Source organism: Colletotrichum destructivum, chromosome 9, assembly GCF_034447905.1.
Source record: "Colletotrichum destructivum chromosome 9, complete sequence".
In the NCBI taxonomy this organism is placed as follows: Eukaryota; Fungi; Ascomycota; class Sordariomycetes; order Glomerellales; family Glomerellaceae; genus Colletotrichum; species Colletotrichum destructivum.
The window spans coordinates 2189129-2206652 of record NC_085904.1 but is presented as its reverse complement, the minus strand read 5'-3'; the positions used below and the strand labels follow the sequence as shown (position 1 = coordinate 2206652).

At 54.8% G+C, this 17524-nt stretch overlaps 5 protein-coding genes across 5 annotated transcripts; 4 read left to right on the top strand and 1 right to left on the bottom strand.

Annotated features, from left to right (window-relative positions):
* Nucleotides 1-1265: 1265 nt before the first annotated feature.
* Nucleotides 1266-3097, top strand: CDEST_13788 (Putative quinoprotein amine dehydrogenase, beta chain; the record flags this gene model as incomplete). Its single annotated transcript, XM_062929944.1, has 6 exons — nucleotides 1266-1595; nucleotides 1677-1915; nucleotides 2014-2320; nucleotides 2385-2446; nucleotides 2504-2834; nucleotides 2912-3097. 6 exons carry the CDS (start codon nucleotides 1266-1268, stop codon nucleotides 3095-3097), a joined length of 1455 nt encoding a protein of 484 aa, XP_062785995.1.
* A 511-nt stretch (nucleotides 3098-3608) lies between these two features.
* On the top strand, nucleotides 3609-6778 carry CDEST_13787 (Putative neutral/alkaline nonlysosomal ceramidase, neutral/alkaline non-lysosomal ceramidase). Its single transcript, XM_062929943.1, has 2 exons — nucleotides 3609-5512; nucleotides 5562-6778. The coding sequence occupies exons 1-2, from the start codon at nucleotides 3750-3752 to the stop codon at nucleotides 6145-6147; spliced, it is 2349 nt and encodes a 782-aa protein (XP_062785994.1). The 5' UTR covers nucleotides 3609-3749; the 3' UTR covers nucleotides 6148-6778.
* A 718-nt stretch (nucleotides 6779-7496) lies between these two features.
* On the top strand, nucleotides 7497-10533 carry CDEST_13786 (Putative cytochrome P450). The gene is made up of 3 exons (XM_062929942.1): nucleotides 7497-8021; nucleotides 8083-8179; nucleotides 8244-10533. Exons 1-3 carry the CDS (start codon nucleotides 7898-7900, stop codon nucleotides 9952-9954), a joined length of 1932 nt encoding a protein of 643 aa, XP_062785993.1. The 5' UTR covers nucleotides 7497-7897; the 3' UTR covers nucleotides 9955-10533.
* A 204-nt stretch (nucleotides 10534-10737) lies between these two features.
* Nucleotides 10738-13320, top strand: CDEST_13785 (Putative glutathione transferase 3). The gene is made up of 3 exons (XM_062929941.1): nucleotides 10738-11123; nucleotides 11315-11539; nucleotides 11620-13320. Exons 1-3 carry the CDS (start codon nucleotides 11044-11046, stop codon nucleotides 12344-12346), a joined length of 1032 nt encoding a protein of 343 aa, XP_062785992.1. The 5' UTR covers nucleotides 10738-11043; the 3' UTR covers nucleotides 12347-13320.
* A 942-nt stretch (nucleotides 13321-14262) lies between these two features.
* Nucleotides 14263-16703, bottom strand: CDEST_13784 (Putative F-box-like domain superfamily protein). Its single transcript, XM_062929940.1, has one exon. The coding sequence runs from the start codon at nucleotides 15777-15779 to the stop codon at nucleotides 14802-14804; it is 978 nt and encodes a 325-aa protein (XP_062785991.1). The 5' UTR covers nucleotides 15780-16703; the 3' UTR covers nucleotides 14263-14801.
* Between the last annotated feature and the right edge of the window lie 821 nt (nucleotides 16704-17524).

The window sequence follows — 17524 nt, the reverse complement described above, 5'->3', positions numbered from 1 at the left end:
TGGACAGTTCTCTGCTTATTGCTCAGAACTCCGATTCTTGACCTCTTCAAATTGGTGTTTCTGATGTTTGACGAAAAAATGGAGCGAACACTTGCTATTCAAACTTGGACTTCAAAAAGGCGCATGATATTCATTGGTCGAACACGCATCTCTCTATCTTATACCACCACCCAGCCACGCCGTTCGAAGTGGGGTTTCTCATAACGACATGTGTCCTTGTCAAGCACAAATACGCTATATTTCCAAGGCTCTCTACTGAGTCTGGCCAAGATCTTCTTCGCCCGCCCTTCATTGTCGAAAAGCCGAAGATCGTCGTGGTCATGGTCTGTCCTGTATGCAAACCCAGGGTCAAAGTTTGAGACAACTTCATTGCCTGTTCAGGCAAACCTGTCTTCCTGTCTCATCCAAACCATCTACAGTGTTCAATTCATAGCTCAAGGCCTTCGAAGCTTTGTAGTGTTCTTATTCGTTGGTTCTGATACCGTACCAAACTGTTGAGATAGAGCCAAAGCTAGCTCGTCTGTCCCTGTGGATCAAATCAAAACCGCCTTACGCTGTGTGTGATCTGCACTCTCTCATCTCACATGATGACTTTCTTGGGGTCACCGCTGTCAAGCAAGCTGAACTATTCAGAAACCCGCATCTGGTCCAACGGCCTCCGGCCGCCGATCACCTCCCGTCTCGAAGCTAACCTCACTGTTGATACCATGCGCATGGAACCTTACGAGCAACGTCCTTTACCAATTTGAGACATCTACAGGTAACAGATTCTGCTTTTAGATGGGCTTATCCTCGCCGGGTTCTCAACCTTCCGTGGCTAGCTGGATCACGACATTGGGGCATCCCTTCTCGGGCTTCACTCATGCCAGTGTGGATCGTGTTAGTCGGCGATCGCTGAATTGCGATGGACATCTTGTGAGTATCTTGGCGAAGAATATGTTTGACCATCTGCCGCTCTACGCGACTCGAGAAGGCTGGGAGTGTGCGCCATGGATGACGCTGCTATCTTTCGACATCTGATTTATCGTCAATGGCGTGGATGAGGAACTTTATTGGCTTCATGATGTGATTCCTCGCGATAGGGGGGCTTCTGGGGGTGGCGGAAAGGTCGTGGAGGTTTATGAAGATGAGGCAATGGACCGCGCTGGGACGGAGTATAAGATACAGGAGTCTTCGCCATGCAAATCGGTTACCTGGAGTATCTTCAGAACGCTCTATTCTCTCTAGTTTCATTCGATTCTTGTGAGCACGCCATAAGCTTCACCATGCTCTCCAAGACCTCCCTTGTGGCCATCGCGAGCTTTCTGCTCTCTCCAGTCGCAGCTGGACCGGTCAACGCCAACGATCATAGTCCGGCGGATAAGAGAAGCCCCCTCGGCATCAGCCTGCCGCCCTTGATTCCTTCTATCCCCGGAGTGACAGAGCCTTTGGCCTCCAACGCACCTCCTCTCCCGGTCCTTCAGATCCCCACGCCTCCTCTCGACAGCCCTCCTTTCGCCGGCGTCAACATCAAGCCCAAGAAGATTGGCTACTTCTGGACTGGGGCTGGAGACAACATCCACAAGGACTTTCTGGTGACTGCGAGTCTGGACGACGTAAGATGTGCCCTTTCCCATCTTGCTTTGAGTTTCGTGTCGGTCTCCTGGGAATATGTACTGACAGAATTGGGATATCAGGACACATTCGGTCAAATCATTGGCGTCACTGATGTGCCGACGAGTGGCAATTCCCCTCACCACTTGGGCACCTCCCTCGACGGGAAGACCCTCATCGGTGGTGGCCTTCTGTCTCTGCTCAAGACCCAGGACACGGCCTTCTACTTTGACGTCTCCAACCCCTATGCGCCTAAGTTCAAGAAGTCTAACCGCGCTCTTCTGAGCTCTATCGTTGATGAGATCCGAGCCAAGCCAGAGGGGTTCGTGTTCTCTCTACCATCCCACCCAGTCTTCGCCCGTCCTTTTATTCAGATTTGTTTTCGCAGTACGAGCTATGCTGACACTCTGATTCAAACAGTGGCTTCTTTATCACATACATGGGAAGTGCTGTGGGCACTTCCCCTGGCCGCCTCGTTGAGACCAACGCTGAGGGTGACATCATCCACGAGTGGCCGGAGGACGTCTCCGGAACGCTTAACATCTTGGGCGAGCAGTTCAGCCCGCACGGCCTTGCGGTGGACTTCAACAAAGGCATCATTCTGACCTCGGACTTCGTCGTGCCCCTAAGCATTCTGAAGCCGACATTGGGGATTCAGAAGGCCAGCACTTTGCGTCTGTGGAACTTATCCGACAGGACCATCATCTCGACCATCACCATACCCGATGTTAGTGACTCTTTCCCCAGGAGGACCCGTTCAGAACGTGCGGATAGCTAACATGACTTTTCAGGGGCTGGGCATTCAGGATGTTAAATTCATCCCTGGCAACCCTGAGAGTGCTGCCATCGCCACGTAAGTGTCTTCTTATCTCCTTCGAGCAGACATGCACTGATCAACTATGCACTGCAGTGCCGTCGGGCCGGGCCAGGTCTGGATCATCTACCCCTTCCGGCGCGACTCCTCCGGCAAGCAGGGCGTCGCCGAGCTGCTGTACGACCTGGGCCCCAAAGCAAAGGACTCACTGGCGATTTACTCGGACATCACCGATGACGGAAAGTTTGCCTACTTTACCATCACTCTGGGCAACCACGTTGCTGCGCTCGACATCTCAGACCTGAATAATGTCAAGAGACTCGACGACCCCAACGAAACACAACCCATCATCGGTCCCCACTACGTCAAGATCAGCCCTGACAAGAAGAACCTACTGGTTACCGGGTACTTCGTACAGGCTGGGGAAGTTCGTCCTCCCCTCCATGATCTGGATATATGATTATTTTGAGACAGAGTTGCTAATCAGTGCAACTGCAACCACAGATCTCGATCGTGAATACGCCGGGTGACTACAAAGGTCACTGGCTCGATATCCTCCCGGATGGAAGTCTGAGCTTCAACAGGTCGATTGACTTTGAGAACATCTTCACCCGCGACCGTGGCGGCGCGCGACCTCACTCGTCTGTCATCTTCGATTTGACTGACCCTGAGAACCCCAAGTATTACTGAAGCCGCGGCTTTCAGCAACACCAGTCCGGTTGACGCTCAATGACTGAATACGGAGAAGTCCATTGCGTGTATTTTGAGGGTTGAGGATGGATTGGGTCGACGTGCTTTCTCTTTTACTTCTTGATCATAGTCCCTGTCTGCTAGTTCTACTTTTGTTGTAATGCACGTGTCTAATGCCTGGACCTAAGGAGTCTCCCACGTGAAGTATGAAAGTTTGTAGTCACCCAAATGCCGATTCACTGCTGCAGGAAATGACATCGCGGCCTTGACGCCGGGCTGGCAATTTCATGGACCTTGCCTCGACAACAACGTTTTTTGGGGGGGGGGGGGGGGGTCATCATCTATCTCTAGGACGATATCAGGGTGTAGACATTGTTAGAGTGAAGAAAGCTATTGGATTGGCGTTCAACAAGTCGACTTGCGGCCGTGCACTAACAATTCCCCTGTGCGTGCGTCATTCGCCCGTCCCCCTCCCTGGCCAGAGAGGTCCGGCCGGGCCTTCCGTGTCGCACCCTGCCTAGGCACACACTCCTCGCGAGTGATGGCGTGTGGCTAACCAGGCAAACAGACTGCTGCGTCCCTCGATTCATCTTCATCTTCCGCACTTCACTTCTCATCCATGTTTTCTTAGAAATTCCATTCCACACTCAGCATGCCACCCGGACGGAGCGTCGAGAAGAGCCCCGCATCGCCGGCGGCAGCAGCTCAACCAGCTACCCCACCAAGCTCCTGGAGAGCTCTTGTTTGCTTAGTCGCCCTCGGTCTGTCCCTTTTGGCTGTCTACGGACTTCACACGCCTATCCGGAGTTCCTATGAAGCCGGGAAATGGTTCCCCGGAAACCCCAGCAACTTCGCCGGCGCCGGCGTTGACAAACACAATGACTTGTACCTTGTCGGCGCCGGCCGCGCCGACATCACTGGCCCCGTCGTAGAAATCAACATGATGGGTTACGCAGACCCCAAACAGCTTGGCACCGGCCTCCGACAAAGACTGTACGCCCGCGCCTTTATTGTTGGAAGTATGAACCGGCGCGAGGACAGGTTCATCTATGTTGTACTGGACACACAGTCGGGAGACACGGCTGTTCGGTATGGCGTCCTTCACGGGCTCGCTGAGCTGGGTTACGGATACTCCATGTACGGGCACCACAACTTGGCTTTGACCGGGACGCACTCTCACTCCGGTCCGGGTGCCTGGCTGAACTATCTGCTGCCCCAGATCACAAGCAAGGGCTTCGACAAGCAGAGCTACCGAGCCATCGTCGACGGCACGCTACTGGCAATACGTCGTGCTCATGAGAGCCTGGAGCCGGGGCACATTAGTATCGGGACAACCAAAGTCACCGACGCCAACATCAACCGCAGCTTGTATGCTTACATGGCGAATCCCGAAGAAGAGCGCGCCAGGTACAACATCAGCGCCGAGGAGGATGGGTCTGTTGAGAAAGACATGACCCTGCTGAAGTTTCAACGAGCCTCTGACGGCAAAAGTATCGGTGTGCTGACATGGTTCCCAACCCACGGCACCTCCATGCTCGGAAACAACACAGTCATATCGGGAGATAACAAGGGCGTAGCGGCCTGGCTTTTCGAGAAGAACATGCGAGGGAAGCCTAATGCAGCCAATGACTTCGTTGCTGGCTTCTCCCAGGCAAACATGGGCGATGTCAGTCCTAACGTGCTGGGCGCATTCTGCGAGGATGGTTCTGGTGACCCATGCGACTTCAAAACGAGCACTTGCAGCGACGGAAAGAGTCAGAAGTGCCATGCCAGAGGCCCATTCTTCCGCAAGAAGGACAACGGAGCTGCCTCCTGCTTTGAGATAGGCAAGAGGCAGTATGCCGCCGCCAAGAGGCTATTTGACGACATGGGATCCAACGCTCAGCGAGTTCGCGGTTCGTGGATCAGGTCGTTCCATACCTTCCACAACATGTCGGAGTTCCAGTTCGAGCTACCCAACGGGACAGAAGTGAGAACCTGCCCCGCGGCATTGGGCTACTCGTTCGCAGCGGGGACATCCGATGGCCCTGGTGCGTTCGACTTTGCTCAACACGACTCAAACTCGTCAAATACATCCCCCCTGTGGAAAGTTGTTGGCGGGCTGTTAAAGGCACCCACACAGAGTCAGATCGCATGTCATTCCCCTAAACCGATCCTGCTGGATGTCGGCGAAGTCTTCAACCCGTACCAGTGGACGCCCAACGTTGTGGACATCCAGGCATTTCGAGTTGGGCAGTTGGTCATAATCGTCAGCCCGGGAGAGGCTTCTACCATGGCAGGACGACGATGGAAGGATGCCGTCAGAAACAAGGCCGAGTCTTTGTTTGCAGAGGACGCCGAGGTCAAACCTGTGGTAGTGATCGGGGGACCAGCCAACAGTTATACGCACTACATCACGACGCAACAGGAATACGGGTAGGCAGTTGTTGTCCCACTTACCGTCCTTGACTGACAAAAACGGTAGAATACAACGATACGAAGGGGCCTCGACTCTATACGGACCCTTTACGTTGGATGCGTACATTAACCGAACTCTCGAGTACCTGCCTACCCTCGGTGCTTCATTCACAAATGGTCCCCCTTCTCATGCCGGAGGACCGTATCCACCCGACAACAGCAATCGATCCTTGAGTTTCATCACCGGCGTGGTGCGTGATGGAACGCCCGTGTTCCGCAAATTCGGCGACGTCAAGACGGACGTGGAAAAGAGGTACGCCATCGGCGACGTTGTACGAGCCACGTTCGTCGGGGCCAATCCTCGGAACAACCTGCGCCTGGAGCAAAACTACGCCGTCGTGGAGAAGCTGGTGATCGACAGGGGCGCCATCAAGAAGTGGGATATCGTGCGGGACGACAATGACTGGAGCCTGGTCTTCAATTGGAAGCGGACGAGCGACATACTCGCCACGAGCGAGGTCGAGATCGTATGGGAGACGGAGAACGACGGGGAGCCGGGAACGTACCGGTTTCGTTACTACGGAGACTCCAAGTCGCTGAGTGGCAAGATTAGTAGCTTTGAGGGCGTCAGTGGGCAATTCAAACTGCGCTAAGCCCAGTTTGCGTGGCTCATATTCGGGCTCCAGGTGTTCAACAGAAGCACGAACGGTCACTGGTGCTTCGGCGCCGTGACTGCCAGCAGACGACCCATAGAGTTGAATTTGTAGAGATCACCTAGCACGTCTAGAGCAACGGGAATGAGAAGAAAGAGTACCAGATCGACTACTCTATAGCATTACGGTGTTACAAATGGGTCGTGACTACTCGAAGAGTTGAGCTAGGCAACTCTGAGTCTTACAGGTTGTCACGGCTATGTTGCGAATCTGCTTCTGAATTCTGCGTGTCCCCGGCAGCGTAACAAACGATTGCCTTGCTAATAGTTCTGGACCTTCTCCTCTCGTCTGTTCTCTGTTTCTGCCTGTTCAAATCTCTCTCTCTCTCTCTCTCTCGCGTGTAGTGATGGATTGCTCCATCTGATTGCAGCAACCCCTCTATCCCCCTCGCTGCCGAGAGAAAGTTTGCTTGTCCCGACACCACCTCAGGGTGCAAGTCTGTGGCTGCCGCTGTCTCGACGCAACGTCGTCCCTCAGCCAGACGACCCGGCGCTATTCATTATCGTGTCGATATCCGACGGAATGCTGCCGTTGCACCAAGAGCCGTCGTTCCGGACACCAACAGGCCTTTGGGAAGGTGTTGGGTTGGGGGTGCGAAAACGTGGTGGGGGGAGGAGGCAGCTGTCACAGCGTTGAGACAACTTTCACTCTGGGGGTGTTCCTTGGGGGGGGTTGAACAGCGCTAATTCCGCTGCCAATCGGTAAATACCTTAGGTACCTAGGTAGGCATACAGGCCATGCCGGAAGAGGCTGGATCCGCTATGCAGGGAACGAACAAACACAAAGCCCCTGTCTCCCCCCCTTGCTGCAACTAGCATGCTGCGTTGGCCGGGGTGGTAGTGTCGTCGTTGGTTGACGGACGAGTTGAATGGCTGTTGAACCATCAAGCCTCCATTGTATGCCGTTCGCACTACCGGGAGGTGACAATCGTTAAGAATCAGAACCTCACCTGCCAAGCCCTCGAACTGCATTCTTCAAAGGGCGACTTTGGCCGACATGAGACGCTGTCACACGGTATTACCTATACATACAATACCTTAAGTCGGTAGCGCGGGGACGATTAGGACGAAAGCCTCCCCCCCTCCGTCTTCCTTCCTGCAGAAGTTTGTTTGTTTGTCTGTCGTTGGTTCGCAAAAGTTGGTTCACCAACCACGTCTGAGTGCCAACGAATCGCAAGCCATCAGTTGGCAAGACAGGAGAAAAGCATCACGGCAAAAGGCGAAGCTACCGGGGTCACTCTGAGCTAAGAAAGCTATCAGATGGGGTAGGGGGGGTTGCTAGTTTCGGGTCGCCCTCGACCCGAAACCAGAGCTTCGACGCCCCCCCCCCCTCCTGAGTCTTGTCGCATAGCCCTGTTCTGTCCCGCCTCTACTTAGACTGAGACGACGTTTCCGGTCGTTCTTTGTTTCTTCCATGACGGTTCCATGTCTCTTATCTCTTTCCCTTCTTCCTTGGTATAGGGAGCTGTCCTATTTTCCTCGTGCAAGCATTGGCAATTGTTCTGTTGTATCAAACAACACCAAGCTCGTCCGCCCACAATTTCGATACGGTTTTCAGGCAGAGCTTCAGGTTGAGACGGGGTCTCGATCGGTCTCTCGTCGAATTCCAACCCCGCTGTGGCCGATAGCTTTCTGTATTTTCGACACTCGACGTATTCGAACCTGCGGAAGTCCGATAGTAAATCATCGCCATGGTGTCTTCAATCTTCGTCTTGGTTGGAGCTGTGATCGCCTACGGCGTCTACTCCTACGTCGCCGGCCTACAGCGCAACATCGCCGAGGCGAAGAAGGTCGGCTTGCCCTATGTCGTTACCCGTACGTGGAAACATAAAGTGCCCAAGGCCGCCCAGGCTACAGACTGACCGTGCGAATACAGCTGCGTCGCCCTTTTCGATAGTATGGCAGCTCACCCATAAGTTCTGGATTCCCATTATCAAGATCTTCCCTAAGTCTTGGTGGGAAAACTGGTTAGAGTTGGTGCCACCTGATACCGCCTCTCTCGTCATACACGTGCTAATCCAAACACCTCGCGTCTAGGATCCTGATTCCGAACTGGTCCTACAACTTGCTCCACAAGCCTTTTGCGCGCATCGGCGAGACCTTCATGGTGGTATCACCCTTTCAGATCCTCATCCTGACCGATAGCGCCGAAGCTATCCATCAGATCACGCAGCAGCGCGACAAGTTCCCTAAGCTAGTCGAGACGTACGCGATCCTGAAGCAGTTCGGCGACAATGTTCTGACCACCGAGGGTGTGGTATGGCGTATGCATCGAAAGGTTACGTCCGCCACCTTCAATGAGAAGAATGCTGCCCTCGTCTTCGCCGAGTCCATAAAACAGGCCCAGAGCATGACGCAGAAGTGGCTTGGCCCAGACGGCCGGAGCAGGCAGACCGTCGAGACGCTGGATCACGACACCATGCGTCTCGCGCTCAACATCATCAGTTATGTCGGGTTCGGCATGCGCCTGCTCTGGCCGGGGCAGGCGCTGCCCGAGGGAACGGATCCGAAACTCGTAAAGTACAGCTCGCTGGAAGCGCCTCCGGGCCACATCATGAGTTTCGTCGACGCCATTGCCGAGATGCTAGAGCATATCCTGGTCCTGCTGCTGGTGCCACACAAGATTCTGAAGATGCTGCCCTTCAAGTACACAAAGAAGGCAATCGATTCGCACGACAGCTACGTGCAGTACATTGACGAGCTGATGCAGGACAAGATCGAGGACTTGCAGAACGGCGATCGCGGAGACGCCGGCATGGACCTCATGGGCCAGCTCGTGAGGTCCAAGTATGGCGACGTAGCGGCCCACGGCGGTATCAATGGAGTGCTGTCCAAGTCCAAGGTCCCGCAGCTGTCCAAGTCGGAGATCTCGGGCAACACGTTCATCATGCTTGTCGCGGGACACGAGACGACGGCGAACGCGATGCATTTTGGGTTGATCGAGATCGCCTGCAACCCCGCCGTGCAGAGACAGCTCCAGAAGGACATCGATGGCATATTTGGCGACAGCGACCCGAGCACGTGGAACTACGAAAGCACGGTGAACCCCATGCTTGCTTCGATGCTGGGCGCGTGCATGAACGAGACGCTGAGAATGACGCCGGCCGTGGTCGAGATCCCCAAGAAGGTGAATCCCGAGGGTGACGGCATCATCTCGCTCGACGGAGAGAAATATGTGCTGCCCAAGGGCGCGCACATCTCCCTCGTGGGCGTGGCGGCGCACCGCAACCCACGGAACTGGCCATCGAAGCCGAGCAGAGTGACGAGCGCGGAACACGACCTTGACGACTACGCGCCGGAGCGATGGTACCGTGCCAGCCCGAACGAGGCGGCGACAGAGGACAAGAGCGGCGGCGACACGGAGGACTACGGCGGGTACAAGGGCTCGGACACCAGCGACAAGATGTTCCGGCCGGTGCGGGGATCTTACGTCCCCTTCTCGGACGGACCGCGGTCGTGCCTCGGGCGTCGCATCGCACAGGTGGAGATCATCGCTGCCCTGTCCGTCGTATTCCAGCGGTATAGCCTCGAGCTGGCGGTGGACGAGTGGGCGTCGGATGCCGATGTCGAGGCCATGGACCGGGCAGAGAGGCAGAAGCTGTACAGAAAGGCTCAGGACAAATGCCGGGAGACTGTCAGGAAGGCATCAACAATGCTGACGCTGAAACTGCCACAGGGGACGAGCGTCCCGATACGGATCGTGCCGAGAGGGGAGGAGAGCTTTGTCAATTTTGTTGACTCTGCTTAGATAGACTGGAGTGCGTTGAGTCGGTCAAGGCTGGATCGCATGATATTTCGATTACATAAGTAGCGACGGGTTGAATGGATATATGGGAATACCCGGCAGGGACGAGGGGATTTGACCGACTTTGACTTTGTGTTGTTTCCTACTTGTATACCCGAGGCAGAATGACAATCAACATGATGGTGACTCAACCCGATGTCGCAGGTATGAGCCTTGACGGAAGCGCATGATTGGACAACCCGAAGACGTTTGGATTGTGCCTGTGGTTGCCCCGACAGCTGGACGTGTTGATGGCGGCGAACCGAAGCCGTCAACGGACGTAGAGTTCGATAGGCTGACTGACTGGCTGGTGGTTTACTGGTCGGTGTGTGATGTTGACGAAGAACAGGCCACGTGTTCCCTCAAAGGTCGCATCAGCCCAGCACTCTCCAGACGGCCTCAGCAGTCGATGACTCGATTAGGACATTGCCTATTGTCTTGTGGGAGATGACGATGATCAAACAAGAGTCGGCGACTAACCCGTTTGTTTACATGCCTTGCCGCATTCGGACAGGTCGGATGGGTCCGTCTGGTCCCGTCACTTCTGGCCAGTGCTTTTCCACCTCTGCTGCTCCCGGGGCGCTAAGCCAGTCGCGATGCCCCCCAAGGACAGGGCTTACAGCGCATTTGCCGCTGCAGCAACAGCAGTCTCAAGCACTGAAACTACATAGGTACCTACCCATGTCAGTAATGCTGTGTTGCCGCATCCCCGCTGCGTCACTTTCCCCAAACCACAACACCCGGAGACCCGCTGTCGAGGAAAAGAGAGGGAGAGACAGAGGAAAAAAACATAAACAATCCCGACAACGCTTCGGCCATCTCACCTTGTCGACCCCCCTTCCAACCTAGCTCAGCCCAGCTTATCACCATCAAATCTGCCCCTCCCACCATCGCCTTTCGAGCATTCCCCAAGCCGAACCACAATCCGCCCTGCATTCGTTGCAATTACCTTACAAGAGAATCGCTTTCGCTGAACAGTTAGAGTCGCTGTCTCTGCGCGATTCCTCCGATACCCATTTACATTCACTTTTCCACCGTTTGAACGACCAAATCATGTCGGGCGCAAACTCGTGGTTGACGAAGCAGCGCAAGAGCGACCTCATCGAGCTCGCCGAGCTGACTGGACTTACCGGGTATGTTCTTACTCTCTCCCGTCAGCCTCCGTTTTCTCCTGCGTTTTGCGAGCTTGTGCGTTGCGCGGACACGCAGGTTCGAGCCTGAATCGTGCTGTCGTCGCGTTCGCGCCCCCCCAGTCGCGTCGAGCTGTCGCAGAGAGACCCACGGTTTTGCTCAAATCATGATGCTAACGACGCGCCCCTTTCAGCTACGAGAACCAGAGGAAGTCCGACCTGGAAGTCACTCTCGATGAGTACCTCGCCGAGAACGCGGCCCAGTTCTCCCACAACCCCAAGCTCGCGCCTTACTACAACACTCGCGCCAAGGCAGCCGGCTCGCCCGTCAAGAGGGAGGCGCCCCTGACCGATCTCGTGAGGTCCTCAACGCGCCGTAGGGCGACGAGAATCATCGAGGAGATCCGACCCGAGCCCGAGTAAGTTGTCTCTTCCGAATCCCCCCACCCCGCCATGCACTGCGGAGCCAACCCTCATTCGCGACTAACACGCGTCGCAGGGTCGAATCATCATCACCTAGTCCGGAGCCTGCTCTTTCCACCGCCCTGGCGACGCGCACTCCCGCGCGCAACCTGTCTCTGGCGAGCCGCATCCCTCTGCCCGCGACGCCCGCCGATGTCGCCGATGCCGTTGACCGCCATACCGTTGCGGTGCGCGAGCGCGTCACGGAACTCTACGACCAGTCGGGCATTCAGGAGGGCACCCAAGTCGTTCGCTCTTCGCTGTCGACAGTCACTTCTGTGCTCTTCACTGTGGCCGCATTCGAGGCATGGAACCTGAGGGCCGAGGTCCTCCCTCTTCGCTACGCTTTTACCATCCCCGCGATCCCTGCCCTGGGTACCAACTTCTATCCCGTCCATGTGCCTGACGCGTTCTTGTTTGTCACCTCGTCCTTCTGGTCGCCAGTCATCTTGTGGACTCTCACCTCGGTTCTCATCCCCTCTTTGTTCGGCTACTTTTACAACCTGAGCGCCGCGAGCCATCCCCAGCCTCGTGGCCGCAGGTCCTCGACGGTCGAGTACAATGTCGACCCCCTGGTGTTCAGCATTGTCAAGGCCCTCATCTCCTTTGTCGTCTATGGCCAGAAGGCCACTTTCGGCGGCTGGATCAACGAGAACTCCATTGACCGTATCAACGGCGCTCTGTACGGCGAGTGGAAGGGCATTCTGACGGGCGCCGCCATCACCGGTCTGGTAAGCCTCTACGACGCTGTTCTGAAGAAATAAGGGCACCCTTCACAGGACACAGCAACTATTGCTCGGTAATTGGAAAATTCACCTAGGGATCAGCTGCCGCATGCTCCACAGAGGACTGGTCTGCGAAATTTTGGCCCAGGAAAGCCTCTTCGCTGTTAGATTTGCCTGCAAGTATGATGGATTGTGAGCACATGTCTTGTTTTTATTCTCTTGTTACTCGAGGGCGGCGTTCTGGGCGTTGCAACAGCTTCGCGCGTGGCTCTTCGGCTGATACCTCTTCCTTCGCGGTCGGGACTTGGTGAAGATGATGCTCGACTTCGTGTTTGAGTTCTGGATCGGAGTCCTTTGAATGGCTAAGTTATCTTTCCGTCCGTATGGTGATGGTGGCTATTGTATATGCAGCGCGGTCCGGCCGCCTCTGCATCTCGCTGGGATCTTGATTGGTGTTCGTTTCGTTCCATGGGGTTTGAATTCATTCCGTTTTTTGTTTTCCCTATCAATAGTGCAACCCGGTTATAACGTCATGAGTATCGGCGGGAGGGCGGGTGCCAGAGCCCCATTGCAATGGGACACAATCGAGGGGTATGTTTTGAAACGGCTCCGGGGGGACAGGTTGTGCGCTGAGCCTAATGAGGGCACTTTTCCCGGTTAGAAAGTCACGAGAGATGACATCCAGATATATATTGTGTCGTTTAAGTTGTGCACTCAGGATGATGGACGTCAGCCGACCCCTATTGACGTGCGTGTCTGCTCAAACAAACAGTCGCGGGTAACCGGACCAAGTCGATTGTGACCTTGGCCAAAAGCCTGGGCTGGGGAATCGGATCCCAGATCGCTGTCCATTGACAGGAATAGATACACGTGCAGTTTTCGAGAAAAGAAGGGTGCGGTTCAAGGTGTAGCCATCAAATTAAACCTGTGACCCACGGTGATGCTGATATAGTCAACCAGACGTTTCCGGGAGACCAATTCGTGATGTTTGGTGCCGGGCCGGCATTTCCTCCTCCATGCTGGGGTTTGCCTGACGCTGTCTTCGTATGTCATCGTCGGCCGTGTTGTTCCTCTTGCTAGGCAGGGTGGTAGCTGTCTTTTAGATATCTTCACTTTACCCCCGGTTGTCGACGCGCCGGCATCTTTGCTAGTGGCTGGACGCTGTATTGGGGCTGCCGTACAACCCCGTCCATTTTGCCCTGTTCGGTCTATCCCAAGAGACTGCGGGGATTCTCGTATGGTGTATAGATAGATGTATGTGAGGAGATGCCGCCTCTCTGCCTGCCTTACCATCCCTACAGCCCACTTCTGCTTTCCCTGTGCCTGTCCTTTCACTCCTGCCATGGCTCGGTCTCGGGGCTGTAGCTGTGACGTTGTGGGGTGTCTAACGACCTAGTAATCTCGAATAACAACAAGAAGACATGGACGAGATTTTAGGAGAAGCAGACCATGGTCCCGACGGGAATCTCCTTCACCTCTCTCTTCCATCTTTTCATTTTCAATACTTCACATCTATGCTTAAATCTTCAAGAAAAGGGGTTATTTTTTAAGGTTACAAAACCGACTGATATCACTCAACGTGTAAAGCCTGGCATAGCTGTCCGCCAGCGCATGCTGCCACGAGATCCTTGAATTCGGGAGGCGCTTTCATGGAATTTAAATTGCGGACTTTTTGGCGGGAAGTTTTTTGATTGAAAATATTGCAGCCCCGAAGCCCCGTAGGTTGCCAAAAACAACTCCTCGGAAAATGGTTCCTCCCCAACATCCAAAGTGCAGTCTCGACTAAGTCTCAAAAAAAGAGAGACAATGACCTCACCTCCCAAATTCGTGGAGCTCGGCCTCTACCCGAGAAGATGAACCGCGTCCATCTTCTCAGACGCAGAACCGAATGGGTCCCTCCCGGCGTATGAGACATGGAGAAGATGCTTCCGAAGGTACCTAACCCAGGGCCCCACAATCCATCGGTATCCTCCCGCATTACGTCATGATCGCGGATCTTTCAATCTGACGCTCCAGTCGCCGCAGGGAGTGAACAAGACTGCAACAGGTGCCAGGAGTCCGTTCAAAGGTAATGATGGTGTCTTTTAAAAGGGGGTTTGCTGCGACGATGGCGCGTTCTAGTTGTGGACGAAGACGCAACTGCGATATGTGATTGTTACCCCTAATATACCATGCTTCTTTTTATTCATGTTGATATTTATCTCGATTTTGTATGCGATGATTACTCGCTCCCAAACCCAAATGTTAGGCCGCAATGCAGCAAATATTCCGTCCGTCTCTCTCTCTTGGCGTGTCGTCTTATATCTCGTTCGTATGATTCAACGCCTTTCCGTGTAATGATACAAAATCGCGCTCTCCAGATACCTCTTTTACCATATAAACTCCTTGTCACACAGGCGAATCAACCCCTAGCTGCCGTCGTGGCTATCGTACACAAGCTCCCATCAATGCCCAAAGTAAATTCAAAACTGCAAATCAAATCGAAACTGGACACTCAGTTCTGCGACTTGACGGGCTTAGGGGCGTGCCGGCCGCAGCGGTGCGGGTGCTTTGGCGACTTGATATAACAAGTATCGGCAGCCTCCTCGGGAGCCTTGGGACCGTACTTCTGGGTAATAGAGCAGTACTCGAGTTTGGTCCCCATCCATTCGCGGAGGTGACGGTGCAGCTCGCAGCGGGAGATTCCACACTTGCGGCAGTAGACCTGACCCTTGACGCGCATGCGCTCAAGAGCATTTGCATGCTCCTGAAATGCCTCAGCAGGAGGCGTCGCGGAGTCGTGATAGATGAGTGGTCCGGCGAAGCGCCAGGCCCACTCAAGATCGTTGGGACCGTTGCGACGGGACGACAAGGGCACAGAGCCGTGCATGCGACGGTGGATGTTGTAGAAGTGGCTATTTGTGAGGCCGAAGCATGTGCTGTCAATGGGATCGAGGTGGTCGAAGATAGCAAAGTGCAGCTCAGCGGGAAGGTCGAAAATATCCATACGCGCCGAGGGGCGGTGGATGCGGGCCGGGGGCTCATAGTCCGTTACTGAATAAGAGCGACGCGGGGGCGGGAGAGGTGGCCGGCGGACTTGAGGGGCATGAGGAATGTGCTTCATCTGTTCGATGGGTAGTTCGGACTGTTCAGGGACAGAAGCGATGGCGTGTCTCTCAACAGCTTCGTGCTGGATAGTGGGAGGAGGGGCGGGAAAAGGGGAGGCATTCGGCGCGGGGCTACCCTGAGCCGATGCAACGGGAGAGTCGGTGATGGACCAGCCGCGACGAGGTGTGCGCCAGCCGGCACGCTTCTTGCTCAGCTCATCAATCATGGCCTGGCGTTCCTCGCGGCTCATCATTTTGTTCTCCTGACGAGACGCGAGGTTGGTCGCGAGTAGTAGGCGAGCAACAGAGGCTACGTGGTCGGCAGAGTCCTGGGACTGTTGGTTGTGCCCGTTCTGGGCGAGGCCCGACGGGATGACTTCAACCATCGTGAGGGGGGTTGTGTGACGGTGGGTGGTTGTTTGCTAGGTTGCCGGGGGCCCGAGCTGAGCTATTACCCGACGATGTGGGTGGTGTGAGGGCGAGGGAGAGTTAGAATGCGGCCAACCAGGGAGAAGGCCAGGCGTGTCGTGAGGCGAGAAGGGGAGTTCGTTGCTCGGAAGCGTGAATCCACCCCAGGGAGGAGGAAACGATAGCTGTTGGCGAGGTGGGTAGTAGTTATCTTGTTGTATTTGGGTAAAGGGGAAACGATGTCCTCGAGCCCTCAGATTTGCGAACCAAGATATGTCGTTTCAAGTAATGTTGATGGTGTAGCTGGGAGGGCCAGGGGCGGATAGCAATGTTCTTCTTTGCGGGTTCGGAAGCCTCAATAGCAAGTTCATGGGGCGAGAAACAACCGTTGCAGACGGAGTTGGGAAAGGTTCGTTGGATATATAAGGATACGTCAAAGGGTCAAAGAATAAATAAAAAAGGGTGATGGGGCCCCGATGAGGTAGTGTCGAGTGCCGATCGGGTGTGTTCTTTCGAAGGAGAAGAGACGGAGATGGCAAGGAAGAGAGAGAAAAAAGGGTACGCGTGGTGGAGGTGGTGTGATGGAGCCAGCACCGGACGGGAATAGCGATGTTCGGCCGTCTTGATGAAAGTCACGGGTACAAGTTGCAAAGATGGGATGGGATGGTACCGTGGAACTGCGGTTGTTCTTTCCAGTACCTACCCTGATAGGCTAGCGGACAGCGCGAGGCACGAACGCTAGGTGATCCCGGTCTTTAGAGACGAGAGAGAGACGCAGGGCGCTGGAAAGAGAGTGAACGTCGCTGAATCGGCAGGGTTGCTTGCACCTGTCGCAGCGGAAGTACCATTGGGTTTTGGCCCCTTCGTCTCTTGTCATCATCCCCCCTCCATTGGCGCCGAGGGAACATGGCAGAAACAAAAATGGGGAATTCGGTCATTCGCATCCTCGCGCGAATCATGAAGCATGAACAAATCGAACGTCGCCAATAACACATCCGGGATCTATCTCGACAATCCTCGCGAGCAACAGGAAAACAATGGAGAAAGATGGAGATAGCTGACGCTGGCCTGCTTCTTCTGTAACCGCCTAGGGGACCAAGCTCCCCATTCTCGACCCGACTACCGCTCGCTACCTTACGTCGGTAGCCAAGTTTACTACCTACGTAGGGGACCTGCAACCGTGACCCAATGTACTCAGTACCTAAGCCCGATAAATTTCGTCATAAGGCAAAGGGTAGCGTCGCTCAGGGCTCAGGGTGCAGTCTGGAGACAGGGGTGTGAAGGGCCAGCCACTGACAGAGGTCTCACTCGTCAGATCCGAAGCCATAACCCTCGGCGACTCGGAAAAGCGAGCGAGACTCACCACACCATCACCCTATGCTCAGCTTTCAGCAGGCGGTATCTGTACCCTACGGATGCCATCCATACCATACCACGCCATTCCATTCCATACCATCTCATGCTCGAAGGGGAAGCAACTGACAATCACATATGGCTAAGACACCTTCCCCGGCGAATCGAAGCTCTCGCTCCATATCATAACCCCTCCATCACCCCTCGTTTTCCTCCGTGCTTGGCGCTGCGTGTCTCGTGTCTCTTCAGGATTGACCAACCAGCGACCTCATGTATGAAGCACAACCATGAGTCTAAGGTCGTTCTTGGGGCTTGATTCAAGATCTTGATAGGCTGTGTTCCATCCCCTCCGTGCTTCTGGAACTGGCCA

Bases quoted from the DNA above. Each gene is read 5' to 3' on its own strand.
- CDEST_13787 (XM_062929943.1), top strand. From the start codon at position 3,750: ATGCCACCCGGACGGAGCGTCGAGAAGAGCCCCGCATCGCCGGCGGCA. The intron at 5,513-5,561 runs GTAGGCAGTTGT...CAAAAACGGTAG, and splicing joins ACGACGCAACAGGAATACGG to AATACAACGATACGAAGGGG.
- CDEST_13786 (XM_062929942.1), top strand. From the start codon at position 7,898: ATGGTGTCTTCAATCTTCGTCTTGGTTGGAGCTGTGATCGCCTACGGC. The intron at 8,022-8,082 runs GTACGTGGAAAC...GTGCGAATACAG, and splicing joins CTTGCCCTATGTCGTTACCC to CTGCGTCGCCCTTTTCGATA. The intron at 8,180-8,243 runs GTTGGTGCCACC...CCTCGCGTCTAG, and splicing joins TGGTGGGAAAACTGGTTAGA to GATCCTGATTCCGAACTGGT.
- CDEST_13785 (XM_062929941.1), top strand. From the start codon at position 11,044: ATGTCGGGCGCAAACTCGTGGTTGACGAAGCAGCGCAAGAGCGACCTC. The intron at 11,124-11,314 runs GTATGTTCTTAC...CGCCCCTTTCAG, and splicing joins GAGCTGACTGGACTTACCGG to CTACGAGAACCAGAGGAAGT. The intron at 11,540-11,619 runs GTAAGTTGTCTC...CACGCGTCGCAG, and splicing joins GAGATCCGACCCGAGCCCGA to GGTCGAATCATCATCACCTA.
- CDEST_13784 (XM_062929940.1), bottom strand. From the start codon at position 15,779: ATGGTTGAAGTCATCCCGTCGGGCCTCGCCCAGAACGGGCACAACCAA.